At 41.1% G+C, this 27,980-nt stretch overlaps 2 protein-coding genes across 6 annotated transcripts in view; one reads left to right on the top strand and one right to left on the bottom strand.

The window, feature by feature from the left end:
• Nucleotides 1-12,080, top strand: part of SMURF2 (SMAD specific E3 ubiquitin protein ligase 2) — a 53,574-nt gene extending 41,494 nt beyond the window's left edge. Inside the window, exons 12-18 of the mRNA XM_008693634.2 lie at nucleotides 583-697; nucleotides 2,658-2,836; nucleotides 3,663-3,800; nucleotides 6,993-7,113; nucleotides 9,482-9,683; nucleotides 10,879-10,954; nucleotides 11,508-12,080. Of these exons, the coding sequence (XP_008691856.1) occupies nucleotides 583-697; nucleotides 2,658-2,836; nucleotides 3,663-3,800; nucleotides 6,993-7,113; nucleotides 9,482-9,683; nucleotides 10,879-10,954; nucleotides 11,508-11,607 (931 nt within the window). The 3' untranslated portion in view covers nucleotides 11,608-12,080. The remainder of the gene's footprint in view (nucleotides 1-582; nucleotides 698-2,657; nucleotides 2,837-3,662; nucleotides 3,801-6,992; nucleotides 7,114-9,481; nucleotides 9,684-10,878; nucleotides 10,955-11,507) is intronic.
• Nucleotides 12,081-19,699: 7,619 nt separating this feature from the next.
• The window catches only part of CEP95 (centrosomal protein 95), a 45,670-nt gene continuing 37,389 nt past the window's right edge, over nucleotides 19,700-27,980 (bottom strand). For 4 of the 5 annotated variants that reach the window (XM_008693633.2, XM_040640387.1, XM_008693631.2 and 1 more), the window contains 9 exons: nucleotides 27,156-27,292; nucleotides 26,257-26,346; nucleotides 25,323-25,452; nucleotides 24,320-24,489; nucleotides 24,130-24,204; nucleotides 22,681-22,833; nucleotides 20,833-20,979; nucleotides 20,284-20,355; nucleotides 19,700-20,035 (listed from right to left, as the gene is read on the bottom strand). In XM_008693633.2, coding sequence (XP_008691855.1) covers nucleotides 19,859-20,035; nucleotides 20,284-20,355; nucleotides 20,833-20,979; nucleotides 22,681-22,833; nucleotides 24,130-24,204; nucleotides 24,320-24,489; nucleotides 25,323-25,452; nucleotides 26,257-26,346; nucleotides 27,156-27,292 — 1,151 coding nt within the window. In that variant the 3' untranslated portion in view covers nucleotides 19,700-19,858. The remainder of the gene's footprint in view (nucleotides 20,036-20,283; nucleotides 20,356-20,832; nucleotides 20,980-22,680; nucleotides 22,834-24,129; nucleotides 24,205-24,319; nucleotides 24,490-25,322; nucleotides 25,453-26,256; nucleotides 26,347-27,155; nucleotides 27,293-27,980) is intronic. The other variant, XM_008693632.2, reaches the window with a different exon arrangement.

Here is a 27,980-nt window from a genome sequence, read left to right on the forward strand (position 1 = left end):
TTTTAAGGTTTACACAAAAAAAGATGATGAAATGGGATGATTGCCTTACCAAACAATATCAACAACAAAACAGAGCCTTATCTAAAAGTGAGAGTAAATCAATGCTATAATATTTTCTCAGTATAAACCAGTATAAATGGGCCGTAATAGGAATGGACCAGAATAGTATAGACCACATGGATGCTTTGAAACAAAACCATATTCTTCCCTTCATTTTATATTTATCCTGGATTAGAAATTTATTTAGTAATTAAATAGGTTACAGACCACTAGGCTGCAGCAGCTAACGAGTAGTTGGCACTTCTGGATAATACCTTTCTACTGAGTCCTGTGACTCTCGGTCATATACCGAAATGTCATAAAATTGCCCTAAATAGAGTGAGAAGTGACTTTAATATAACAAAACAAGAGTTTGTTTGCTTTTTTGGGCATGGTAGATTTTTCCAATGTCCTTTTATAGAGCTAGTTAGTGATGCTTTATTTTCTTTTATTTAAAAAATTACTTGCTAAAATAATTAATAGCATATCTTAACAAAAATATTCATTCGCTAAAAAATTCCTGTGTCCTTTCTTGCTTTCTAGGGAGTGGTTATATCTCTTGTCACATGAAATGCTGAATCCTTACTATGGCCTCTTCCAGTATTCAAGAGATGATATCTATACGTTGCAGATCAATCCTGATTCTGCGGTTAATCCGGTAAGATTGGTGGTTATGACGATGTGAATTAACTTGTGACCTGTAATGCTTTTCATATTGAAGTGTCAGTGTAGTTTATGATGGAGGATTACTGTCCTCGTCCTAGTCGCTACCTACCTAGCAAGTCCTCTTTTGGAAAATTTTCTCCAGTAAATGATGTGGGTATATGCAGTCGTTTGTGCACAGGGATGTGCACTGCATCATTTAAAGTAGCCCTAATTGGAAACAATATCGTTGTCCGTAAGAGAGAGATTGAATAAATTATGATATGAAGCAAAATTACATTAATGGTAAAGAGCATAGGTTCTGGAATTAGAAAGACATGAGATCATACATCCTGGTCCTGTTACTTTCTAGCTTTATGATTCAGCCTCCATTTTATCATTGTTAATAATGATAAACATAGTGTGAACCTCGGGAGGGTTGTGACAGTTAAGCGGGACCCTGCGCAGTCAGTACTCAGCATGGTGATGCGCACTGGTAACCCTATTATATATTATTAAGCACTCGATGGAAGGTAGTAGCTGTGATTAATTTGTTGTTTTAATGTCTGTTAGCTTTCCATACAAGGGCATATTGTATAGCCACTAAAATGACACTGTGGGACAGTGGTTAATGACAGGTGAAGATATAGTGCTCATGATACATTACGTGAAAAGAAAGTTACAAAATAAGATGATACGACTTTGGTAAATACATATATGTGTAAACATTGAAAGGCTCTACAATATTAATATTGATGGAGGTTATCTCCAGGTATTAGATTATGGGTGACTTTTGTTTTTGCTTGTCTATTTTCTAAATATTTTCTTTAAAAAAAACTATTTTTAAGATAAAAGGGGGGTTTAAAGATGAACTTAAAGATTACTTATTAACTAGAGAAGAAAAAAAATTTTAAATGCCAATAACTAACTGTCTATCATAAAAGACCAAATATATCCAAACATAGTAGAAATGTTAGGTTCATTGTAGAGAAATTTTATAAAGGGAAGATTTTTAGGTGAAGGCTCTGTTTGGGGAGCCCGTCACTGCCACCACATTAATAATAGCTTGTGTTTGTTGAATGTGTACCGTACGCCCATCCAGTGCCATGAGCTTCATCATTTCATTTTACTCCTTGCAGAAACCTATTTGAGATACTGTTATTACCCTCATTTTTCCAGATGTGGAAAATGAGTCCTATAGGAGTGAAGTAATTTGCCCAAATATGCATGGCTGTAACTGGCAGAATAAGGGCTCTGGTCCAAGTTAGACATGAAATCTGTGCTCTTAAATCTGTGGTGTTCTGAAGTTGAGATTCTGGTTAGGTCAAGGAAATAGGGAAGTTTAGGATTGAAAGCTGCTTTTTCCACAACCGAGTCAGGATTGTAAAGGGCTCAGCAGGTGACGAAAGGAGGGGAAGAGAACAAGATCTGTGAGTGGTGTCATGAAGCTACAGTGGGAATGTAGTTTGGACTTAATTTCTAAAGGTAATTTTTGCAGAGTGACTGTACTCTCTGGGAGAAGCATTGTCCCTGGTGTAACATTTTAGCAATGGAGAGAATTTTGAACATGCCCTATGGAAACTCTCCCTATTGATTATTGACCTTTGATATGACAGCCTTTTCCACTTAAATAAGTTGTAGAGTATAAATTGATATTTATAAAAAAGATGAATGATGGGGGCGCCTGGGTAGCGCAGTCGTTAAGTGTCTGCCTTCGGCTCAGGGCGTGATCCCGGCGTTCTGGGATCGAGCCCCACATCGGGCTCTTCTGCTGGGAGCCTGCTTCTTCCTCTCCCACTCCCCCTGCTTGTGTTCCCTCTCTCGCTGGCTGTCTCTCTGTCAAATAAATAAATAAAATCTTAAAAAAAAAATCTTGAATTAAAAAGAAATGAATGATGAATGTTGCTTAATTTTTATTAAAAATTCCCTGCATAGTGTCTGACTTGAGTATTTATATAAACTTTTCTCAATTTCAGGAACATTTATCATATTTCCACTTTGTCGGACGAATAATGGGAATGGCTGTGTTTCATGGACATTATATTGATGGTGGCTTCACATTGCCTTTTTATAAACAGTTGCTTGGGAAGTCAATTACTTTGGATGACATGGAGTTGGTTGATCCAGATCTTCATAACAGTTTGGTGTGGATACTGTATGTATTGAGTCTTGTATCTGTTCATGATAGTTAGAATCTGAGCCTTAAAAAAAGATACGTGTTTCAAAATGGATGCTTTTTAAAAAAAATGATGCACAGAGAATATTGAGAGAGATTGATTATCTGAGTGTTAGGACCACGTAAGACTTGTGCTCTTTCTGCTGCTTTCCTGTATATTTCAGATTCCTACAAGTTATTGCTATTACTTTAAAAAGGAAAACAAAATCTAGTATATTCTGTTTTAAAAAGGACCACTTGTAATGATTTCCTCAGCATGATACAGGTGCTCTTCCAATCCTGCATGTGTGAGAATAGCAAAGTCCTGCTGAAGTAGTGATTGTTGAAACCATACTTTAAAAAGGGCATCTGTAAGAATCAGTGCTGTTTTGTCAGAGGTTATTTGTTTATAAATATACGTTGGCCATACTTACTTTTAACCAAATACACAAGTAGCTTTCTCATGGGACACTCAGGCATCTGGTTGCATGGGGGCGGGTACCCAGATTCAAGTAGAGTTTCTTACCTAAAAACATAACATAATTGAAGTTTTCCCTATGTAAAACATAGCCCAGCTTTGGCCAGGGGGCTTTGTCATTACTCAGGAAGTGAAATGTTTCCTGTGTTTATGAAGGTGAAAGCTCTTTGACCTTTCTGCCCAAGGACTAGGAGGTGTGGTAGCATAAGGACTAGCAAAAGGAATCTGATCTTACATTTGTCATGTCATAAAACTATCTTAGTTTTATCTGTCCTACCAATTAAGCCATCTGTAGGATCCGTATTTTAAGTTTTCCAGTTAAATATCTTTCTCTCTTTTCCTTTCTAGTGAGAATGATATTACAGGTGTTTTGGACCATACTTTCTGTGTCGAACATAATGCATATGGTGAAATTATTCAGCATGAACTTAAACCAAATGGCAAGAGCATCCCTGTTACTGAAGAAAATAAAAAAGAGTATGTCAGGTAAACACTTCTGTGTTCTCAAGCCTGAGAATTATTTTAACTCTGTAGAATGGCAGTACAGAAAAACTTTGAAGTATTTAGGTCGTGTTACTTATTGCTACAAAACAGGCTTCTGCAGAATTTAGTGGCGTTATAAACCAGCAGCGTTTTCTTTTTTCTGACAATTCTGTGGATCAGTAATTTGGATAGAGAACAGCAGGGAGAGCTCCTCCATGTGGTGTCAACTGGGACTGACACCAGGATGGGCTCTTACTCAGCTAGGGTGGCTCAGATGGCCAGGGGCTGGCTTGAATGGCCCCTGGGTCACCATTTAGGGTCAGTTCTCACTGTGGGTTGGGCTCCCTGGTTATCCCCATGTGGTATCCGGGGCCTCTCGGAGTTCTCCCCACGCCCTCTCTCTTCCCAGCAAGCTAGCCAGACTTCCTGTGGGGCAGCTGGTTTCCCAGAGCACACAAGCAGAAGTTGTTAGACCTTTTTAAGGTCTAAGCCTGGAACTGGCCAGATCACCTCTGCTGTATTCTTTCTGTTAAAGTGAGGCATAAGCCAGCCCAGGCTCAGTGTGGGCGAGGGGCTGTACAAAGGCACGGATGCCAGGAGACAGGGTGCGTGGGTCTGGTTGTAGCGTAGCTGCCGCAGCTAGCCGTGCAGACCGCTGCCACGCTGTGCGACCAGCACCCGCCCCGTCTGTAAGTAAGCATGTCATGAGTGTAAGGGATAAATACAAGAAAACGTTCTTCAGATTTTATATAATCACGTGATGATTGAAGAATTTAGAAGTATCGGGTTAGATCATTTGGCCTATGGTAACTAAAGTTCTTCTAAACATAAAACTATGGTAATCAAATGTAGGTGTTTGAATTTGACCAGGTGTACACAGAAATGTACACGCTGTACTTTTTGGTGTAGATTATGTCCCTGAGTCTTACTGGCTTAAATTGTCCTGGCTGACACGTGAGGCCCGTCAGTCTCACAGACTGTTCTTGGGAGTGAGCGCTGGAATAGCTTTTTTGGAAAGCAGTTTGATAGCAGCTACCAAAATGAAAATGTGCACGTGCCTTTCAACCACAGCCCTGCTTTTAGGAATCTATTCTATGGAAACATGTGTAGTTAAATACAAATGTGGATGTTCAGTTGAATACTACTTGTAAAAACAACTGAAAACTGATGGAATGTTTTTAGAGGAGAACGGTTTACATACATACATTCAACAGAATATTATATGGATGTTTGAAAGAAAGAGACTGTGTAAGTTGTCAGAGTTAAAAAAAGTTTTAGGGGCACCGGGCTGGCTCAGTCGGAAGAACATGTGATTCTTGATCTTGGGGTAATGAGTTCGAGACTCACATTGGGTGTAGAGAGAACTAAAAAAAAATTAATAAATAAACGTTTTCATTTTGTTTTAAAGGCAAGTTTTAGGGGGCGCCTGGGTGGCTCAGTCGGTTAAGCGTCTGCCTTCGGCTCAGGTCATGATCCTAGGCTCCTGGGATTGAGTCCACATGGGGCTCCTTGCTCAGTGGGGAGCCTGCTTATCCCCCTGCCTCTCCTCTCCCTGCTTGTGCTCTCTCTGACAAATGAAAAAAATCTTAAAAAAAAAAATGGCAAGTTTTAGGAATTACATGGGAACAAAGTCTATGTTTTTGTTTTATAATTATTCAGAAGATGTCCAGGAAGACTACATACTAAATGTTTGGCTAGGATGAGGGAGTGCCGGTGCCGATGCTGGGCCTGGAAGTAGACAGGGAGAAGGGGGGCAATAGAATGGATTGTCTAGCGTGGACTACTCAGTTCCTAGACCCCACTTGCCAGGACTCAGTCACGTTTTCACCACACAGTCATATCTCCTACCGGATACAGTTTTGACAGAAAAAAGTTACAGAGGGGTGCATGGGTGGCTCAGTCGGTTAAAGCGGCTGCCTTCGGCTCAGGTCGTGATCCTAGGGTCCTGGGATTGAGCCCCACGTCAGGCTTCCTACTCAGGGAGCCTGCTTCTCCCTATCCCTCTGCTGCTCCCCCTGCTTGTGCTCGCTCGCTTGCTCTCTGGCTCTCTCTCTGTCAAATAAAATCTCAAAAAAAAAAAAAAAAAAAAAAGTTACAGAGAAAAACTTTTGTAAAGATGCGCAGTTTTGCTATGCTTTTAAACAAGCAAACAAAAGTGAGGTCCGCCAAAGGATCTAATGTTAGGTAACTTCTTAGAGTAGAGATTGATTTCCCCAAGTTTGGAAGAGGAAATGTTGACATATTTGGAAGGTGAATAGTTCTGAGATTTTTGAGGTGGAGAAGTTTTCCCGGGTAGATAGATTTTATAAAAAGGCAATTTAGTTATAAGTCCAAGTCAAAAGCATAAATAAAGCTGCAGGTTAGATGTAGTTTGGCATATTTTTTGTTGGTAGAATTACGTCTTCCAGGTTTTTTTTTTTTTTTTTTTTTTTAAGCCTCCAGGGAACAATGAGTATTTAATCAAAAAGTCTATACTATTGGCTTTTACTGTTCTCATTCTGGATATGAAGAGTCTCTTTACCTCTTCCTTCCCTAACAGTACCTCCAAAGTATAAAAAAAACACCCAACACATTCAGATTATATTTTGAAATGAAACCAGAAATATAGTCTGTTTTGGTTGAATGGACTCTTTTTTCTGGTTGGTGGCTGCATGCTAGAAGTTCAGAAAGAAGTTTGTCCAGATTTTAACTTCGGACCCATCTGCTCTCGAGCTGCCTTCCGGTTTGCTAGGAGTTTCTCTGCTTTGCAGAGTTGCTTTATTCATGTCGCCACTTTTTAAATTACAGTGAACCACCTCACAGCTCAGGGTCCAGCACCCTCAGGAATCTGAGAGTCTTTTAGACTGTGGACTAAATTCTTTTTTTTTTTCTTTAACATTTTATTTATTTACCAGAGAGCAGGGCGTGGTTGGACATGGGCAGAGGAGGAGGGAGAGGAAGAGGAAAAGAATCCTAAGCGGACTCTGTGCTGAGTGTGGAGCCCGACATGGGCCTTCATCTCATGACCCTGAGATCATGACCTGAGCTGAAACCGAGAGACCCTTAACCCACTGAGCCACCCAGGCGCCCCAGGCTGCAGACTAAATTCTTAATGCTAGGTGCTTATAAAGTGTAATGTTGTGAAAGTACAGATTCATAATAGTTACCAAATCTGAATGTATTTGATCATATGAAACCTCTGCCCAACGTTTACAGGCTCTATGTGAACTGGAGATTTTTACGAGGCATTGAGGCGCAATTCCTGGCTCTGCAGAAGGGATTTAATGAAGTAATTCCACAGCATCTGTTGAAGACATTTGATGAGAAGGAGTTAGAGGTCAGTGTATTAATGCATGACGTCATTTAGTGTCACAAGGAAAGGTGGGGAATTTTCTGTTAACTTAGTTTTAGAGGAAAGTCCTATTGCTGGTGCTTTTGAAGTGTTATGGTGCAATGCTATGAGAATTCTTATTCACAGGAAAAGCTTTTCCTGCTTTGGAATTTCTACAAGTAAGCCATCTACCTCTCTTATATTGTGAACACTCTTTACTTATTTTTCCATATTATCCTTTCTTGTTTTCAGCGGATTTCATGTCCTATGTGTACATTCTTCTGTGTGTACATGCTGTTTTCTAGTCCCTAATTAAGTGGTTATTGATTTAATTAAAATTCATTACTTTGTCTCCACCATATTGAAATTTATTTGAATTAAAAGCTTAGGTTCAATTGGATTTACACTAAGCTTTGCAAGAAAGCATTTGATAGACAAGATTATAGAGAAATAATTAAAACACTTAGGATAAACTGTATCTAAATATCTTTCCTCTCTTTGGAAATTCATTACTAACAGTAGCAGTAATAAACAGTTAATAATTTTTTTGTTGTTTTCATTTAAAGCTGGTCATTAAAGCACCTTTAGTTTGGTTTTATAATTAAGACTTTAAACAAGTACATCTGAATTTCCACTGAACTACTTTGAAAAAACAATGAGGTTTTATTCTGCTAGAGGTCCCAAATTTAATTAGTGGCTAGGAATAGCATAAATATTTGAAATCTACAAATAAATGTAAAACATGATTTTATTCATTAATGTCAGTGTCCTTTCTTTCTTTTTTTTAAAAAAAGTATTTATTGGGGCACCTGGGTGGCTCAGTCGGTTAAGCGTCTGCCTTCTGCTCAGGTCATGATCTTGGGGTCCTGGGATGGAGTCCTGAGGCGGGCTCCCTGCTCAGCAGGGAGTCTGCTTCTCCCTCTTCCTCTGCCCCTTCCACCCCTGTGCTTGTGCTTGCTATCTCTCTCAAATGAATAAATGAAATCTTTTTAAAAAAATTATTTAAGTAGTCTACGCCCAGCGTGGGGCTTGAACTCACAACCCCGAGATCGAGAGTCACACACTCTTTCAGCTGGGCCAGCCAGATGCCCCTTCAGTGTCCTTTGTAACTAAATCTGTTAACAGACCTGTAGGTGATTGGTTTGACTCAGTACCATCCCCCATTCCTTTTGTGTTTGAACTATTCAGTAGTGAAATGGCCAGAGGAAGTGGTCAGGAGGAGGAAGAAAACACAGCAGGAGTGGCAGTAACTCCGAAGTACAGTGCATTTGCATCCGTTCATAAAATGAGTGAAGAATTTGGCCGTATAATTACCACTCCTCTGAAGAAAAGAATTGGGGAGATATCTTTTGTGTTAATAATACTTCTGTAATTCTATTTGGATAACCACCTCTCTGTTTAGTGTGGCTTTGATTCAGTAATCTTTCTAGAACACTGTCAAAGCTTTGGTAGAGATTTTATTCAATAGGGTTAGGGTTTATTATATAGTTTCTATTGGTAATGAAATTAAACTTTTTATGAAAAAAAGGCATAATTTATTTTGGTGTTATATGGGATTAATAGAACTAATCATAAAATGGGGTATATGCATATTACATTATGGTTTACACTATAATTCACTGTTATAAACACTTTATTGAGATGAGTTAGTCTTGGAGCCTAAGGAGATGTGTTAATAGTATCAGAGTGATTTCGATACGGCTCGTCTGTGCTGACCGTGCAGCAAGATGGCCAGCAGAGCTCTCTGTCCTGTATTTCGTACTTTGCTGTGACTTACAGATTATCAAACAGATTGTTTTTGCTTGCTCAGCACCCATTTCTTGAGTTCGGAGCCGTGTGGTTCTTGCACAGGATGGCGTGAGGTAGATGTTACCGCGGTGTTACAGTAGGGAACCTGCTGGCTGAGGGAGGTGGACCGAATAGTCCAAATCCTGGAGCTAGTAAGTGCGGAAACCCGCTATGACGCAGGTATTAAGGAAGGCACATATAAACTGTATTTACTCTGAGTCAATTTTCTGTCCATTAGACAGAATTTAGAATTCTGTGAAGATATGGGACTTCCTTTCTCTCTGAAGCTCATGTTTACCACAGTGGTGGTTCTCAGACCCTGGCTGGGGCGCCTGCGGTACGGAGGTCCATGGAGCCTTAGAAGTACAGGTACCGAGTATCACCCCAGACTCGCAGAACCAAAATCTCCCAACATAGGACCTGATGGTGTGTATGTTTTGAAAAAGCTTTTAGATGATTCTGATGTGTAACTTTGATTAAGAACCATCATATGAGAGCCAACGCTACAAATCTGAAGTTCTGTTTGAGGGATTTTTGGCTTAACGTGGATTTCCACTGGCTCATTATTTGTGCAATATTTTAACAGCTCATTATTTGTGGACTTGGAAAGATAGATGTTAATGACTGGAAGGTAAACACCCGGTTAAAACACTGCACGCCAGACAGCAATGTCGTCAAGTGGTTCTGGAAGGCTGTGGAGTTTTTTGATGAAGAGCGAAGAGCACGGCTGCTTCAGTTCGTGACGGGGTCATCTAGAGTGCCTCTGCAGGGCTTCAAAGCTTTACAAGGTGGGGCACACGGCGCGGCCTCCGAGGACTCGGGGGAGGGCGTCGAGATGCGGTCTATGTAGTGTACAACCCGTGGGCTTATAAGCAGATTCTCTTCATTCTGTTTCGTATCTGTAACTCTCATATCTTGATACCTTCATCTCCTTCCTTTCCTGTGTTCTCCTCCCAAGAGCCTTTTGTGCCGGGCTTCTCTGTGATTGTGCCGCCCGCTAGAGACCGTAGGTGACGATGCTCTGCCTTTTCTGGTCACCTTGCTCTGAGCCTGTGTTGCACATCCGACAGAGAAAGCCTGTCTGCTTCCACCTTCACAGCTCAACCTGGCAAAACCTAAACCCATTTGGGATGCCTCTTCCCTCTTTTTAATTCTTCTAATAGAAAGAGGCAGCGTGAGTTTGTGGAAACCGTTGGTCAGAGCACTTTCCTTACTGTATGGCGTCGGACTGTGTGTTTACAAACTTTCCATTTTTAAGAATTGTTTTCTGTGGCATAGCTGTGTATTTGGGCATGAGCTGGTAATGTCGCTAAGGACTGTGGTGCTTCCCTGGGTGACAGTTGCTCCCTTTCCCTCGGAAGCTCTTCACCCGTAAAGCCACTGCTGCCGGCCGTGACTGGGTCGTACACAGCAAGCCTGGGGCAGAATTCGCCAGAGTTGCCCGCGGCGCAATGTCACGCGTCCACAGGGAGAGCAGACTGCGTCGTGCTTACATTCCCTGTTTGAAAACTCACCAGCAGCCTACGCATCTGAAGCTGTATTTCCACATACACTTCTCGGGCATCTTATGTGAACTGAAATTTATTCCATGGGCTGCTAATCTTTTGCTCTCGGCCAAGTTTGAGGCATGAAACCTAAATTTGCATTTAGGTTGTTACCTTTTTGAATGTGTATATATGTATATTTGATCTTAGATTTGTCCATTTACTTCTCATACTTTTGGCACATGAATTTTTTTTATAGAAGATAGAAATTGGCAAAGGATTTCGATCCTGGACTTTTTCTCAAATTGAAACGCTAGCATATTAAGGAATCCAGTGTTATCCAGTTTTCAAAACCCAGATTCTTTTCCTGCTGCCCTTGGCAGCTTGTAGTGGAGTCACCAGTATCCCCATCCCTAGGCCCTGTGGTTTCTGTGCCAGTTTTATTCTGCGAGTTCGGAGACTGATACGGTCACGTGACCCACACTGCCTTCTTCGGCAGGTGCCGCAGGCCCACGACTCTTCACCATACACCAGATTGATGCCTGCACTGACAACCTGCCAAAAGCCCACACTTGGTGAGTTACTTACGGAGCTTTCCCCCCTCATTCCGTGTCTGTAGGTGTTAGTTTTTTGTTTGTTTGTTTGTTTGTTTTTTTTAAGATTTTTATTTATTTATTTGACAGAGATAGAGACAGCCAGCGAGAGAGGGAACACAAGTAGGGGGAGTGGGAGAGGAAGAAGCAGGCTCATAGAGGAGGAGCCTGACGTGGGGCTCGATCCCGGAACGCCGGGATCACGCCCTGAGCCGAAGGCAGACGCTTTAACCGCTGTGCCACCCAGGCGCCCCTGTAGGTGTTAGTTTTAAACCGATTTGATGTTTCATTTGCTGTTCTTATTACTAAGAGAACTCCAGAAGGAATAAAAGCAACTTTTAAGTGAATTAAAATTATTCAGAAGTTGGTAGGAAAGCCTGAAAGTGGCGGTCTCTGCTTTGGAGAAATCCAACTTTCAGTTTTCTGTGTGTCACGCGAAGTGATGTGCTGGAATTAGTGTAACACTGCGCTTGCTAGGCTAGGCCAGTTGGCTTCTTCTCAATGAACTGTGTCAATCTGATTTGCTTATTTACAGCTTCAATCGAATAGACATTCCGCCCTATGAAAGCTATGAAAAGTTATATGAAAAGCTGCTAACAGCCATCGAAGAAACATGTGGGTTTGCTGTGGAATGACAGACTTCAAGGATTTCCCCAGGACTCTATTTATACCCCGACCGCCAGCCTCCTTTCAGCAAAGTTTCGCGGAATGCGGAAATACAGGATAATGCCCCCCCCTTAAAATTTTTTTAGGACACTGTGAGGGGAAAGGACAATTTTGAAATTCCTTTTCAAGGAAAAAAAGAGGTCTTTATGCTTTGCCATGAGGCCACACTCAGCTGCTATTTAAAATTAATATCTTGAACCTTAAAGAATGCTGACTTTTCCTACATTTCCAGAGTTAGGCAGTATTCTACACTTAAAGACTACTACTATTTTTATAAAAGGTAATCTATTCAAATCGCTCCACAGATTTCAAGTCTCTCAAACATCAAGACAGCTTCAGCAGTCGGTACGCGTCACGTTTCATTTTGATTGAATATATGATTTTGAACAGCTCCTGTACTTGTTCTTTGTAAAAGAAAAAATAAAATTATTTTGAATTATTCTACCTTTGTAAACAATTGGCTAAAGGAATCGTTATCTTTAAAAAAAATTAAGCCATTTACACGTTTAATTACATTTTTCTATAGCAAAGCATTATATTTTAAAAGCAATATATGTTTCAACCGAGCCTAAGTGAGTCTTTTGTATATTTCTCAAGCACGACCTTCCTGGAATACAGCCACATAATTTTGGTTGTCAGATTCCTAATGCAACCATTTAGTCTAAACTTAGTAGCTTATTTGATACGGTAAGATGCATTCAGGGGCTCCTTGTTTTTAAGAGACTTAAAGAACACCCTAATTTTCTTCATCTTAAATCAGTATGATTAGGTATTTTGGCCTTACTTTTCATCTTAAATGGAAATACTGCATTTTTAAAGCTCCTCAGATTGTGTGGATGGGATGGGATTTTCATTCTTTTGCTGGGTCAGCTTATCTTTAATATATATACTATTTCTGTAAACCAAAGTCTCCTATGACAAGTGCACCTAATATATATTTTAATTATGGCCTAAGTTTCTATCAAGTAAACCATCCAGTATCTTTGTTTAGCTGCTCATGATGTTTTAATCAGCTGAAATTATGACAAAGGAAACATTATATTTAGCCAGCTTAGAAAATCCTGGTTTTACCTAATAAAATGAAGGTGAGGTGGGGGGGTAGGATTACTGAAGAAATAGTGATTCTGAATCTCTGGTATGAATTAGTTCAGAACTGAAGAATTCATTTTGGAGGTAAAGGAATCCCAGTTCGCTTGGTGTTGATCAGCATCTGATTTGGAAATATCCAGATTTAGCTTTCAAGGTGTGTGGCATGTTGTGTAATCCAGAAGGCAACCAAAATTCTGGAGTAAGGGATTGAAAAAATCTGAACTCATGGATGGATTTGTAAATTCAACCATCCAGTATCTGCACTATATATATTTTTTCTCTTACACTGATGTGAATCAAGAAGGGCAATTTTGATGAGATAGCTCTGTTGAAATTTTGCAGCTTAATCATCAAGTGAATAGGCTCTTTGTGTTCTTTCGTTTGTTGGATTGGTTTTCAGCCTGTTTTCATGAGCCAAGGGGTTCCTCCGAGGTGCCTCAGAAGTAATGGTTTAAGAGAGGAGGAACAGAGGGGGAGAGGAAAGGCCTAGTTGGAATCTGAGCAGAAGCCTCTAACCCCCCCCACCCCCTTTACCAGAGCAGCTCCCAGTTTCTCTCTTCTGTGTATTGGAATTCCAAGGAAGCTTTTATGGGGTGGAAGGTTGGGGGAGGGGATATAAAAGAAGTGGACATTTTGTTGTTTAAAAAAAAAAAAAGTCGAGAACTACTTGCGTAGTTTCTAAGTATTTGAATTTCTTTCATTCAGCCAGATTGGACTGCTACATGCCAGCCGGTCACAGTCCCACCGCGCAGTGGCAACGTGCTTCTGACTTTTCCTTCCCACTTCGTGTTTTCCTGCTGCATTCTTTAGTAGTACCCAAGGACATCTCGAAATGTACAGAAGAGGCTTCTAAACTATTTATCTGCTTTCAGCTTTCACAGTAGTACCGTATTGGTTGCAGGGCCGTCTCTTTTATATTAAAGCACTAGTGCAGTGTAATCGTGCCTACTCTTAGAATCTTCCAAAAAGTAAGTACCTGATGAACACTTCAGAGAAGTCCTGACGGATGCAGTCATAATGCTACTATCATAATGTCCAATGAAGCAGGCTAATACCATCGCTCTTGAGTGCCTTTTTAACTTTATAATAATGACTTACTAGAGGTGTAAAGGAAGCCTACCCTGACACTCTCTGGGATCGCCACCATGATTCAGAAGGACATGATTTAGATTTCATTTTCAAAATTATGTTCCCTGATGACTTCCAAACAGGTGCTAAGCAAAAAAACCCCACCGTGTCATTGAATCTGGGCCTCGCACCTCATGTGTAATGTGAATATTTATTTCCACACGGCCCTCTGAGCTGGCTTTTTTCTAATCCCTCCCTGTAGTTGTGTTATTTCAGATACGTGATGTCACGTTTCCAAACACCGTCTCTCCATCATGAAAGCTTAATTACGAACAGTGATTATTTGTAGAGCTCATACGCAGCACAGAGGTGAGTTCTGTTTCAGACGTCTAACTTCTTGGTGTAAAGTTTTCAACAGCGCTGTGTATAGTGTACATTTTGTTTTGCACATACATTGTTGCCCGGAATGGGTTTTATTTCTACCGTCTGTTTTTTCAGTTAGTATTTAGGGTTCAGAGCACAAAATTCCTTTCTTTTAAATGCAATGTAATTCGCTTTATTTTACAACACAGTCCGCTTTGAACTTCCGGGGCATCGAACCGGTTGCTTTGTTGGGAGTTAGAGACGATTCCAGGCATCTGTGCAGTTGGAGAGCGCGGCTCCAGCTGCTTCTGTAGGGAAGCTGGGGGCACGTGACGCTCTTCTGTTTGGGTGATGATTGTACCACATGCTGAGTTGTTTTCTTTCGAGATGTAATTAGTTCACTTCATGTAATATTCTTCTTTCTCTCAGACTGACTTTAAAAACAAAGTTTTATCATTTTCATTGTATTGGTATTTATTACAGAGTGTTTTAGCTTTGATATTCTTTGTATTTTCACTCAGTTGTTACATGAGCTTTATCAATAACATCTGTATAAATGGTTTTTAAAATTAACTATGTATGTGCCCATGCCGCAGTTGAGCAATAAAATGAATGCTGTTTGCACTGTCACAGCATCAAAGTTTTTAAAGAATATTGAATTTATAATGCATTGTTTTGCTAAAACGTCACGATTGGCTCTATCGAGAGTGACAGCATGTGAGTCATCAAGTGAGAAGTTCACGAAGATTCACGTGCCTGCCTCCGTTGTTGCCTCTGTCACACCGCAGAACCCCGGGGAGGTCCCCCCCACCCACCCCCGTCCCCGTCCCCGGGCAGAGCAGGTGGCTCGGCCGCCAGCAGCTGCTGGGAGGCTGTGTGGACATGGATTTCGGGTGCTGCTCTGGGCTCCCTGGGGCAGTGTGCTGGGCCCGGAACGGTGTCTGTCGGGGCTCTGGCGGCCCGAGCAGTGGTGGGGGCCTCCTCTGCTACCTTGGTGTCAAGACGTAAAATCCTCAAAAGGAGAAACCAATTACGTGTTTCCAAGAAACCAAGACTTTAAGGGCCCTGATTCACAACTCTCTAAATGATAGTGGATCAAAGTCCAGCTAAATATACTGGTGGAAAAAGGAATGGCTACGATGTTTCTTCCTCCAGAGCGCAGCCTGCGTAAGTCTCCCCTACGGCACGGGCCGCACAGAAGGAATGTTGGGCAAGTGCAGGGAGGTGGTCGTGGTGTAGGAAAGCCCAGACAATGGGCGTGCTGTCTTTTATATCCTTTTGAAAATTTTTTTTGCTTGGCCTCACGTTGCCATGTTTATTGGTTATTATCTAAAATTTGTTGTGTTAGTATATTAAGGATTTTCGTATTTTTATAATCTATGAATTACCCAAAAGTTTGATTTGATGTTACATTTTTCTGCTGTGTGGTGACCTAAAAGGTTTGTCTCTTTGTTATATTGAAGGTTAACCTTGTACCCACCGCGTTTATTCATTTTGTGTATCCAGATGCTTACAGTTAGGATACATAGAACAGAACAAGAGCCTTGTAACAGGATAGAGGTAATTATACAGGAAAAAGGGTTACGTTCCTACATTAACACCCTTAGAAAACCAGACAAGCCAGATTTTAATTTTTTTAATATATTTTTTTAAAAGATTTATTAGAGGGATAGCAAGCACGGAGGGGAGGGGCAGAGGGAGAGGTATAAAGAATCCCGAGCAGACTCCACAGTGAGTGTGGAGCCCAATGCGGGGCTTGATCTCATGATCCTGAGATCATGACCTGAGCCAAAACCAAGAGCTGGATGCTTAACTGTGCCACCCAGGCGTCCCAAGGTGTATGAATTCTTAATGTATTTTGGATATTAATCCCTGGTTAGTATTTCATTTACTAAAATTTTATCCCCATTCAATAGGTTACCTTTTCGTTTTGTTTTTACTTTTAAGTAATTTCTACACCCTACATGGGGCTCAAACTTACAATTCTGAGATCGAGAGTCACATGCTCTTCTGAGCCTGCCAGGTGCCCCAAAGGTTAAATCTATTTTTTTTGTTAGTATTTTTATTTATTTATATTTTCAAGTCACATGCTGTACCAACTGAGCTAATCAGATGCCCCAATAAGCCAGATTTTAAAGTTACATTTATTGGGTCTTTGCCCTATGACTTTGTTCTTTCAACAAATACCTATTGTGCTCCTACTCGGTGTCAGGCTCTGTACTAGTTGCTAGGGATATAGCTTCTTCCTTGTGTTTGTGTTCATTATACAGTTGGCTACATTTCCAAGGTGATACGCTCAACTGTTGCTGATTGGCATACTTTTGTGGATTTTGGGCTCTGGTTTATCTAGGTTAACAATTAGTCTATAATATGAGCTGTAAACCCCACTTCTGTCTCCCTTGAGGTGTTTTGTAACTGAAGAAAGTGGAGAGGCAACTGTAGCAGTCCATGGGGTGGGTGATGGACCCTTCTAAGATATTTCTCCTGCCCACCCAAATGTTCATGATGTTCTGACTTTTAGCACAGGAACTGGGCTTGAAGATGGAGACGCACCTCAAACTCAACCTTTCAGACCACTTACTTCTCCCAGACATGATGCTGGCATGGCAAGAAGGTGAAGAACCATCGAGACCAGAAGGGCAAAGTTCTTTTTAAAACTGAGGTATAACTGACATATTAGTTTCAGTTGTAGAACTTAATGATTTGGTATGTGTAGATGTTGCGGACTGATCACAGTAAGGTTCAGTGTAACATCATCATACATAGTTACAAAATTTTTCTTGTGATGAGAACTTTTAAGATCTACTCTGTTAGCAGCTCTCAGATATGCAATACAGTATGAACTATAGACACCGTGCTGTACATTACATCCCTGTGACTTCTTTATAACTGGAAGTTTGTACCTTTCGACCCCTTTCACACCCATTTCGCCATTCCCCCGCCACCCTCCCCCCCCGGGCAGCTGCCAGTCTTTTCTGTATCTATGAGCTCCATTTTGTTTTTAGATTCCACATAGGAGATAATGGTATTTGTCTTTCTCTGACATGCTTCACTTAGCACAATACCCTTAACATGTTTTTAGTTTGTTTTTTTAATGGCTGAATGATACTGCATTGTAAATAAACACCATGTTTTCTTACGGACACTTGTTTCCATAGCTTGGCTATTGTAAATAATGCTGCAATGAACATGGGGTGCATATATCTTTTCCAGTTAGTGTTTTCATTTTTTTTCAGATAAATACCCAGAAGTGGAACTGCTGAGACATATAATAATTCTCTTTAAAATTTTTTTTAAAGTTTTTTTTTTGTTGAAGATTTTAGAGAGTGCGCAAGCAGGGGAGGGGCAGACAGAGAGAGAGAAAAATCCTCAAGCAGACTCCCCGCTGAACATGGAGCCCCAGGTGGGTCTTGATCTCAGGACCCTGAGATCATACCTGAGCTGAAACCAAGTCAGACAGTTGACTGAGCCACCCAGGTGCCCCATCTTTTAATTTTTTGAGGAACCTCCATATTGTTTTCCACTGTGATTGCCCCAGTTTACATTCCCACAACGCACAAGGGGTTCCCTTTATCCACATCCTCCCAACACTTTTTTGATAAGGGCCATTCTAACAGGTGTGAGATGGTTTTGATTCACATTTTCCTGATGATGAGTGATGTTGAGTACCTTTTCATGTACCTGTTGGCCCTTTGTGTGTCATCTTTGGAAAAATGTCTATTCAGTTCCTCTGCCCATTTTTGAATTAGATAGGTTTTGGTTGTTTTTTGTTTTGCTATTGAGTTGTATGAATTTTTTTTTGAGAGAGAGAGGTGGGGAGAGGGGCAGAGGGAAGGAGGGAGAGAATCTTAAGCAGGCTCCACACCCAGCACAGAGCCCGATGCAGGGCTTGATCTCACAACCCTGAGATCATGACCTGAGCCAAAACCAAGAGTCAGATGCTTAACCAACTGAGCCACCCAGGCGTCCCAAGGTGTATGAATTGTTAATATATTTTGGATAGTAACCCCTTGTTAGTATGTCATTTGCTAATATTTTATCCCCAGTCAACAGGTTACCTTTTCATCTTGTTGATGGTTTCCTTTGTTATGCAGAAGCTTTTTAGTTTGATGGAGTCTCTCCCACTTGATTTTTTCTTTTGGTGTCAAATCCAAAAAATCACCAAGACCAGTGTCAAGGAACTTACCACCTATGTTTTCTTCTAGGAGCTTTATGGACCCAGGTCTTACGTTCCAGTTTTTAATCCTTTGGAGTTAATTTTTGTGTAAAAGATAGTGTCATCTTTTGCATGTGGCTGTCCTGTTTTCCCAACATCATTTGTTGAAGAGACTGTCCTTTCCCTGTTGTATATTCTTGGCTCACTTGTAAATTGTAAATTAATTGACCACGTATGTGTAGGTTTATTTCTGGGCTCTGTTCTGTTCCACTGATCTGTGTTTCTATGCCAATACCATACTGTTTTGATTATTACAGCTTTGTCATAGCTTGAAGTCAGGGAGTGTGATGCTTATAGCTTTGTTCATCAGAGGGCAAAGTTTTATTTTGAAATTATTTTTCTTCCATATTTTTATATTCTAGTTAACATATAGTGTGATAGTGGTTTCAGGAGTAGAATTTAGTGAGTCCTCACACAACACCCAGTGCTCATCGTACATACCAAGTGCCCTCCTTAATACCCTTCACCCGTTTAGCCCATCCCCTCACCCAGCTCCCCTCCAGCAACCCTCAGTTTGTTTTCTATTAAGAGTCTCTTATGGTTTGCCTCCCACTCTCTCCTTCTGCAGAGGGCAAAGTTTTAAAGGCACTTTGAGTTTAATGTTTAAGACAAGAAGAAATTGGTCATAGCAATCAAATTAGCTGGGTAATATAGTCTGAACGGCTTGAAATGCCAGATGAAACCTGTTCATATGCTCATCACTGTGCTACTCTGTACATGCCCTAACGGGAGCCTCTCTTCTCCCCTTCAGTCCTTCCCTGGTGCCTTGTGCCACTCTGGCTTTGATCAGCAAAGTCCCCATATCCTCAACTGCTCTTGGCTTTCACTAAAGCTGAAGCCTCCCTTTCCATGGAGGTGCCACACCCTGCTGGGTTTTTGTTTTTTTTCTCCTCATACCCCTGCACACCAGAAATAGGGTTGGTGTTCACTTCAAGTCCATGGTGCCTCCTCCTTTCCAGCCGCAAGCACTAGTGCTCCTTGAGGCCCATGCCTTCTGGCCTTCCACCCTTTGCCTCTTCTCACACTGTCCTCTGCCAACTAACAGAAGCCATATACACAAATTCTCATCTTCCAGCCACCAGATGACACATCCACACACATCTACACAGTACCTTAAAGATTTAACCCCAGCTCCCACCTCTCATGACAAGCCCCACACTTCTAGTGGTTCTCTGAATTAGAGATTTTTTATTGGTTTTACTGAACCACAGCAACAGGCTTCAGGAGCTGGCTGCTCAAGCAGGCTTGTTTTTTAGTTTAGTGCAACTATGACCAATGAATGTGTGCCTTTATTCCTCCTTTTAAGTCATAAATTCAAAGTGGTATACTTTGAGAAAATTATTTTTATTTAAAAAATTGTCATAAAAAGTATTGAAATGAGTAAGGCATTTAAGAAATGAATCTCCTGGTTTTAGACTGTTTACTGGCTCAGTTCTAGCTCTGTCCTAGTCAAGTCCTCCAGAAACCACTTATAAAATTGGGCCTCAGAGGAAGGGATTTTTACTGTACTGAAAAGAAGCCAGATGAAGTCGAGCTCTGAAGCGCTCAGCTTCCAATTCCCGGAAAAAAGAGTCTTCATCATTCTGGGTTATCATGTGCTGCAGTTGCTGAATTTCCTTCTCCATCTTCGATCTCAGCTCCCTCTTCACCTTATACAATGTCTAAAAGAGAACTCGGGTCATCCTGCTACTCACGATCGCCCCCGTCAATTTTTATTTCCCCCTCCACCTTCCAGCTCCTCAAGCTCCTGCAGTCGCGCTTACAGAGACTTAACAGGTAAAACGAACACAGGATAAATCCTATTTATAGGATTAACCATAGCATAAATGTTTTGGGTCATAGATGTAATACAGTTGTTTTCTAGTTCTTAAAAATGTAAATCAATGATTTCTATCCTGCTAATTATTACCTGGGTCTGGGATTTCTCTCTGGCTTTGAGTTCCTGACGTTCTTGTGATATGGCTTCTGCCAGCAATGAAAACTGTGTAGAGGAAAAAAAAACCCAAATGTTCATCTGTAGCCCAAATTTAACAATTCTGATATATAATATTCACAGACTTAAAGTCTATTTTAATAGAAATAGGGCAATATATAGAGTCTGTACTGTGGTCAAGTACTAGCTTATTGTGAATAATCAGTCTAACCAGTATAGTGACAGGTTAACAGGTTTTTCATTAAAAAAAAAATCAGCTTAGTCTGTTTAAAGATTTTATTTATTTATTTGACAGACAGCCAGAGTGAGAGGGAACACAAGCAGGGGGAGTGGGAGAGGAAGAAGGAGGCTTCCAGCAGAAGAGCCTGATGTGGGGCTCGATCCCATAACGCCGGGATCACACCCTGAGCGAAAGGCAGACGCTTAACGACTGAGCCACCCAGGCGCCCCTGACTAAGCTGATTTTTGACACAAGGTGGTCAGGATCAAGCACATTAGAATGTAACCCAGGAACAGTGAGCTCACCTGGTCTTTATAGTAGTTCTCCATTGAGTCCAGTTCATTCTGGTGCTGTCTCTTTTGTTCAGCTCGCTTTTCTTTGGCATAGTTTCTTAGGTCTCGTAATCTTTGCTTTTGAATTTGTAAACCTTCTTCAAACAATTTCTTAAATATCTGTTTAGTTAGAAAAATGAAGTTATGCTGAACTTTCATGGAGGAATATCAACATTTTGTCGAACTCTACTGATTGTATTTCACCAGGTTTTAAGTAACAGCTTTGAGATAAAATCCACATACCACAAAATTCACCCTTTTAAGAGGTACAATTCAATAGATTTTTGTATATTCAGAGTTGGGCAACCATCATTATCGTTTCAGAAGGAAGCCCTATGCCTTAGCAGCCACTCCCCCACCCCCTGCAACCAGTACTATACTTCTATGTCTATAAATTTGCCTATTCTAGATTATTTCATATAATCACAAAATATGTGGCCTTTTGTATCTGCTTCTTTCAGCATGTTTTCAAGGTTCATCTATATTGTAGCAGGCATCAATACTTCATTCCTTTTTACTGCCACATAATACTACGATATGGGTATACCACATTTTGTTTATCCATCAGTTGATGGGCCTTTGGGTTTTTTCCTCTTTTTGCGTATTATGAATCTGCTCTAGGTAATCATACATAGGGTATCTGTGTGGCTATATACCTAGGAGTGAAATTATGGAGTCATAGGGTAGCCATGTTAACCTTTTGATGAACTGCCAGACCGTGATCTAAAGTGGTTGCACCATTTTGCCAACCTTGCATGAGGGCTGTAACTTCTCCATATCCTTGCCCACATCTGTCTTTTTTATTTTAGCCATTTTAGCGAGTGGTTTCCCATTGTGGTTTTGATTTGTACTTCCTTAATGACCAGTGGTGTTCAGCATCCTTTCCTGTATCCCCAAAATTCTTTACTGCTTTCAGAAAACAATACTCAAGCAGCCACATACAAGCAGCCAGAGAAGAAACAAATGGTGCATTTACACATGTGCACAACTGAGGGTGAGGTAGTTATCACTGAACTGCTGGGCTGGAGGCAAACTATTCAAAGAATTTAGATACGCCCACTTTCAGCCATGCATTCATTAGTCAGCGGTATTACCTTAGTCAAGTTAACCCCTCAAAGCCTTAATATCATCTAGAAACAAGGATGATAGTAGCCCAGTTAACTGTAATTACCTTAATGTTTTACTCTAGAGATGTAATTTACTGCCAGTTTGGAATCCCAAAAGATTAAGCATTTCAGCCTGATTAGGATGAGACAACAAATACTGTGGAGAAATACTTCACAACGCATCTGTCCTATACTCCTTTCCCGGTTTTATGTGGAATTCAGGTCATCTAGTCACACTTTAAATTCCTGTCCCTTCTAACGTGCTCCCAAACTCCGTGAAGCAACTGTACTGGAGAACATGTGTAGGAGGTCAGACAGAATGAGGGCAGTGGAGACTGGGAGAAGACTGGGATGTACTATGCGGGTAAGAAAATGAGGCACGGACAAGTTGAAACTCTCACAGCCGGCCTTTAGGACTTGGTAGTCCTGAAAGCTAACAGATAAAATTCGTCCTTTTGACAGGGTTGGATAAAAAGCTGTACTTATGAGGCACCTGGGTGGCTGTTGGTTAAGTGTCCGACTCTTGATTTCAGCTCAGGTCATAATCTCAGGGTCGTGAGATGGAGCCCGGGGTGGGGGGGGGGGAGGGCTCCATGCTCAGCGGGGAGTCTGAGATTCTCTCTCCCTCTGCCCCTCCCCACTGCTCACTCTCTCACCCTCTCTAAAATAAGTCTTAAAAAAAAACAAAACAAAACCCCAAAACACTTGTATTTACCATTTCTTCCCGGGTCCTCATTCTCATCATTTTTGCACGCAACTGAACTCTGTAATCATCATAGTATTTTCGGGCACGGACAATCTGTTGCCGATTTTCTGTTATCTTTGACTGGGTCAACTTCTGCCTATGAATGCGGTCCTTGAAGTCTTGCTGGGAAAGGGAAAGTGAAAAATAGGTAAGGACAAGAGGAAGACAGACTTTGGCATTCTTAGCTGCCCCACTCCCACAAGGTCTTCAAGGAGTAAGCCAGGCATGCAGGGCCAGTGGCCTACTACCTGGGCATAGACTGAAAAACCGTCAGCCCCTAGAAGCCTTCCAGCCTTTGGTAGGTTCATTACCAGTCCAAAAGGCTGCCCCAACGAGCCCAGACTGATACAGGTGATCTTGGTGGAACTGAAGATCTCATCTCCCCCTGTCCCCTAGGGGGCTGCCTAAGTCACACCCAGATGCCAGCTTAAAAAAAGTAGAAAAAAGGCAATCAGACTTTCAAGCAAAGCTTGAGTTACACCAAGAGTATTTATGTCAGAACTAAGGAAATTAGACAATATCTTACAAATGAGGATGAAATGAGGTCAGGTACATAAAGCCCTCAACAAGGTGTCCAGACTGTACTTGTTTCCTTTTCCCCCAAAGTACCATATGCAGAATTTCAGATGGCTTCCCCTTGCTTCTCTGAAACTGTTTAGGAATATACTTCTTATTGCTTACCTCAACCAAGAGGTTTTTTTTTTGTTTTGTTGTTTAAGATTTTTATTTATTTGTTTGACAGAGCGAGAGAGCGAGAGAGGGAACACAAGCAGGGGGAATGGGAGAGGGAGAAGCAGGCTTCCCGTTGAGCAGGGAGCCCGACGCGGGGCTCAATCCCGGGACCCTGGGATCATGACCTGAGCTGAAGGCAGATGCTTAATGACTGAGCCACCCAGGCGCCCCTCAACCAAGAGTTTTAAAATCCCTTCTTCTGAAATACTGTCTTTGACATCTGTCCTCTCCATTATACTCAACAGAAGATGTGCTATGTACAATTCTCAGCCCTAATAAGAGAGGGTGGTAAACTAGCTCAGTTCTCTACTTACGACCTTAGATCAGAGAGAACAGAAAGCACTAGCTTACAACCACCTGGTACCTTGAAGTTGCTGTCCCGGTAGAGACACACCTGATTTAAAGTCTCAACCTTGCCCCTTGCTGATTACAGTGGGATCAAGCATTCGTTAGCATCTCAAAGAAAACAAACATCTCCATTATAATGGTTAATATAAAGACCAAATGAAACTGTATATATGAAGTACTTAGCACCTTTGCCCCTCATCAGTTTTGGTTACAGCCTTAGATGCTTCCGTAGGCAAGTATTAAAGGTAAAAGTCTGTGGGCCTATTACCCAGCTGTATAAATACAAGTAATATAATTTACAAACTCAAAATTATAATACTCAGCTTGCTCTTAACATACCAGTCTCTTGTTATGTTCATATTCTTTCTTGACAAGTGCAGTAAGGAGGTCATGCCTTTTTAAGGCTTCTTCTATCTTTAAGAGGGACAGAAAGGAAGAAGGTTAATAATGCTATTCACTAAATTCCGAAGGATAAGCTCTTCCCCTTTCTGGTTTATATTCCTAAGCTTGTAATTGACAGTTAACTTACTTCATCCTGGAGTTTCTTCTTTGATCGATTTTCTCTATATGCATCTTTTTTGAGCTGTTCAACCTGTGTAATTTGCTGTTTCCACATTTTGCTTAGTGTTTGGCCAGAAACATAGAGAAACGGAAACTGCTCCAGCATGAGGGGCAGGAGACTGTGTTCATTTACTTTCACTGAAAGGTAAAACAAAACAAAAAACAACCACAAAACGCCTCAATCTGAGAGATTTGCTGACAGCTTTTAATAAGAACTCTCATTCTACCTTCCTGGTAGAGCAAAGCTTATCTAAGTGATGCAGTTCTGATCCTGAAAAGAGGAAATCTAAACGTATGTCATTAACTTTTGCACTCTTTTGATCAGAGTACACCAACTAACCAGGGAAGATAAAAGTATACTCAACAGTTCTGATCGATGACCTGCTGTTCTCGTGAGTCCATCCTAACTGCGCAGCTGACTCAGCGGCTGGGGTGGACGCTGTGTGTGGTCAGACACTTCTCAGCCCTACTGGGAGGCAAAGTCTCTGTCTGACAGGATGTAGGTAGAAGGCCAGCAGTGTTTGAAATGGCACCCTGGCATTTCACATGACCTCGTTTTCCTTGTCACAGGACTCTAACCCTCACTGGCACCAACTGTCAATGTAACAGAGCTGGACGGGACATGTGCTTGCTTTGGAGCGTCCCTTGGGTTCCGCCAACTTCCCAGAAACAAAGAAAAGGCAACTAGTGTAAGCCAGCAGAGTGAGGCTACAGCTGGAGCAGCAGGTAGTAGCCTGTTCGTGCCTCCAGTACCAATACAGAGGCCTCCCGAAGGTATTAAGAGTTTTAAATAAGTGCCTTATTTAGGAGTGTTCTCTCTCTTTATGGAGATCTAGCATATGGCAGTGATAAAAGAGGAACTTTCTCCAGCTAACTGGTGATGTTAAGTTTTCAGTGCTGTGTCCTTGGAATGTAGCACACACTTTCAAAGGATGCCAGTTTTCCATAAAGTACAATTTTGTGGTTCTTACTTGGAACTGCTTTATTGGGCTTTGGCAAGCCAGCTCTTGGACTTGGAGTTGTGGTTTTTCTAGAGTAAGTCTTCCAGGGCTGACTACGTTTTGGAGTTCCTTTATGAACAGCTTCTCTGTATATTTTTTCCTTAGAAGCAGACATGAAACAGAATAGAAATAAAAGTCTAATAACTGCCTCATTCATACATAATCTTAAATATTACACATTGACAAAAATAGCTAACTAATCCCCAACCACCTTACTTCCAATTTCTAAAATCTGGTTAGTGTTTACCTAAGTTAAAAGCATCTTTTGGCTTCTGGCACCCCTTGGAATTTGAAAAAGCACTGAAATCTTTTTTGAGTTTCAGAGTCACCATAGTCCCACACCCTAAATACAACCACTAATAATGTTTTGATGTACTGGTTTTTTTGACAACTTTTCCCATGTAGATTAAAAGAGTTCTTAAATAATGTTTATTGTAACCATACTGTATTTTATATCCTGTTTTGTTCATGAGCATTCCAGCACAAGCATTTCTCCTGTTTCCACTTAGTTTCTGTAACCATCCTTTTGAAGAGGCAATGGACGTGTCTGCTTTGGGCTTCTTCCACCCAGGCACAGAACAAGTGGGATCTCCTTACTTCCCTTTAACCTGTCAGCCTCACCTATCTTTTAAACCCCTAGTGAACTGCTAAACAATAGAACCCCTTAAAAAACTGATAGAAGTTTTGGGCAGGAAGGAAAAGTGCTGGTATTCTTTGGTACCAAGCATCTGCCTTCAGCTTCGAGTCATGATCCCGTTCCACATGGGGCTCCTTGCTTGGTGGGGGGGGTCTGCTTCTCCCTCTGCCACTCCCCCTGCTTGCTCTGACAAAATCTTAAAAAAAATAAAATACTTTCCACTGATCTGATCAAGTTACATTTATTAAAGTAGAGACTTTTACCCACTGTTTCCTCCTCCTCATTTATTCCTAGAGATCCAATATTCTCTTGAACTTTATTTCTTCTTAGTTCCCTTTCAAATGCCTCAGTTATTGCCTAGAGCAGAAAAAGCCATATGACATTACAGTTACTAAAAACAAACAATGAAAATGTAGGGAAAAAAATTAACCTAAGATTCTGCCATTCCATTTTTTTTTTAGGTTCCTTTAAGGCCCCCGCTATCAAAAATACATATTATCTAACAGACATGTATTTGGGACATAAAATTTTATGTCCCCCCAAAAATGCATTTTTTTGTTCTCCAGTTTTGTAATTATTTTGACAGTCCCTTGAGTGGAAGTTAATATGCTGAGTTTGAAGTTACATGTTATTATAAGACATCTGAATTAATTTCAGTTTTTCACTCATAAAATATACTGTAGCAAACAATGTACGTGTTCTAAATTTATGCTGCATTTCAGAATCCCTATTCCCCCGCAGGAAGCCTTCCTTGGTCATCATACATTCTCCATGCTGAACCTGAACCACCTCCTCTCATTCCCGTCTTGGGCACTTTAATCTTACCTGTAACTCAACTAGCCTATCACTTGTAATCCACCCACCTCCAATTCTCATCCTTTCTGCAGCACTCTGAAAATATCAACCCACACTGATCTACTCTTTTTAAATCCGCTGGAGTATTGGGTTATATCTGACAAGGTTAGTTTTCTTAGGGTATCACAAGTTTTATGTTCTGTAAAGGTGGGGGGGGATGAAAGCTATGTCACATAACCTCCTACCATCCACTCAGTTCAAGAACATTAAATGCATTTTAAGCCTTTAATCAACAGCACGTTCACTGTAGTATTTGGTTGAAGGTAAACAGTATTGCCTGCTACCCAACTGTAGTCAAAGATGGGATGTACCTTTGCTTGAAATTGGCGAATATCTGTTTTTGGCTTTCGCTGCCGTTTTCTCTCCATATGGAACTGTGTGTTTCTGTTAACTGGAGACGGAGAGAGTGAATGAGATCTGAAGGGTGGCCTTCTATGCGTGGGAAGTCCTACAACATGGAAGAGACATGTACCATTAGTTCCTTACAGCCAGAAATGTTAAGTTGGAAATCAAACCGTTGATTTTTACCAAATCCAAAAAGAATGTGCTAAACTTACTCTTTCCTATAACTAATCTGTATTTAAAAAAAAAATTTGAGAGCGTGTGCACATGCATGAGTAGGGGGAGGGGCAGAGGGAGAAGCGGACTCCCCACTGAGCAGGGAGCCAGGCATGGGGCTCGATCCCCGGATCCTGGGATCATGACCTGAGCTGAAGGCAGACACTTAACCAACTGAGCCATCCAGGTGCCCCTAACTAATTTGTATTTATTTGTATGTTTAGTCAGACCAATACACATAAAATGTATACAGTCTCAGAAAGTACTTAGGTTCTATATTCAACTTTGGGTTGAAAATGGAGCAACATGGGGAACTAAGTGGTGGAGAAAGAAAATGTTAAACCATCCAAGCCGTATGTCTGCTATCCTAGGTACCTACCTAGGCCCTGAGGAGGTGGGATATAAGTACGCATACATCTTACCCTTATAAAGCAGCATGTTTAGAAGAAAAAGTTAACATAATTCAGCATTTTCTAAGTAGTCCCAATTTTTTCTTACGTAGTTAAGTCAGCCCTAATTCCACACTGCCTTAGAGATCTAAGTCGCTTCATAAACATTTTTATGTTCCACTGTTTTTA

This window comes from Ursus maritimus, unplaced genomic scaffold (genome assembly GCF_017311325.1).
Source record: "Ursus maritimus isolate PB19 unplaced genomic scaffold, ASM1731132v1 scaffold_24, whole genome shotgun sequence".
Lineage (NCBI taxonomy): Eukaryota > Metazoa > Chordata > Mammalia > Carnivora > Ursidae > Ursus > Ursus maritimus.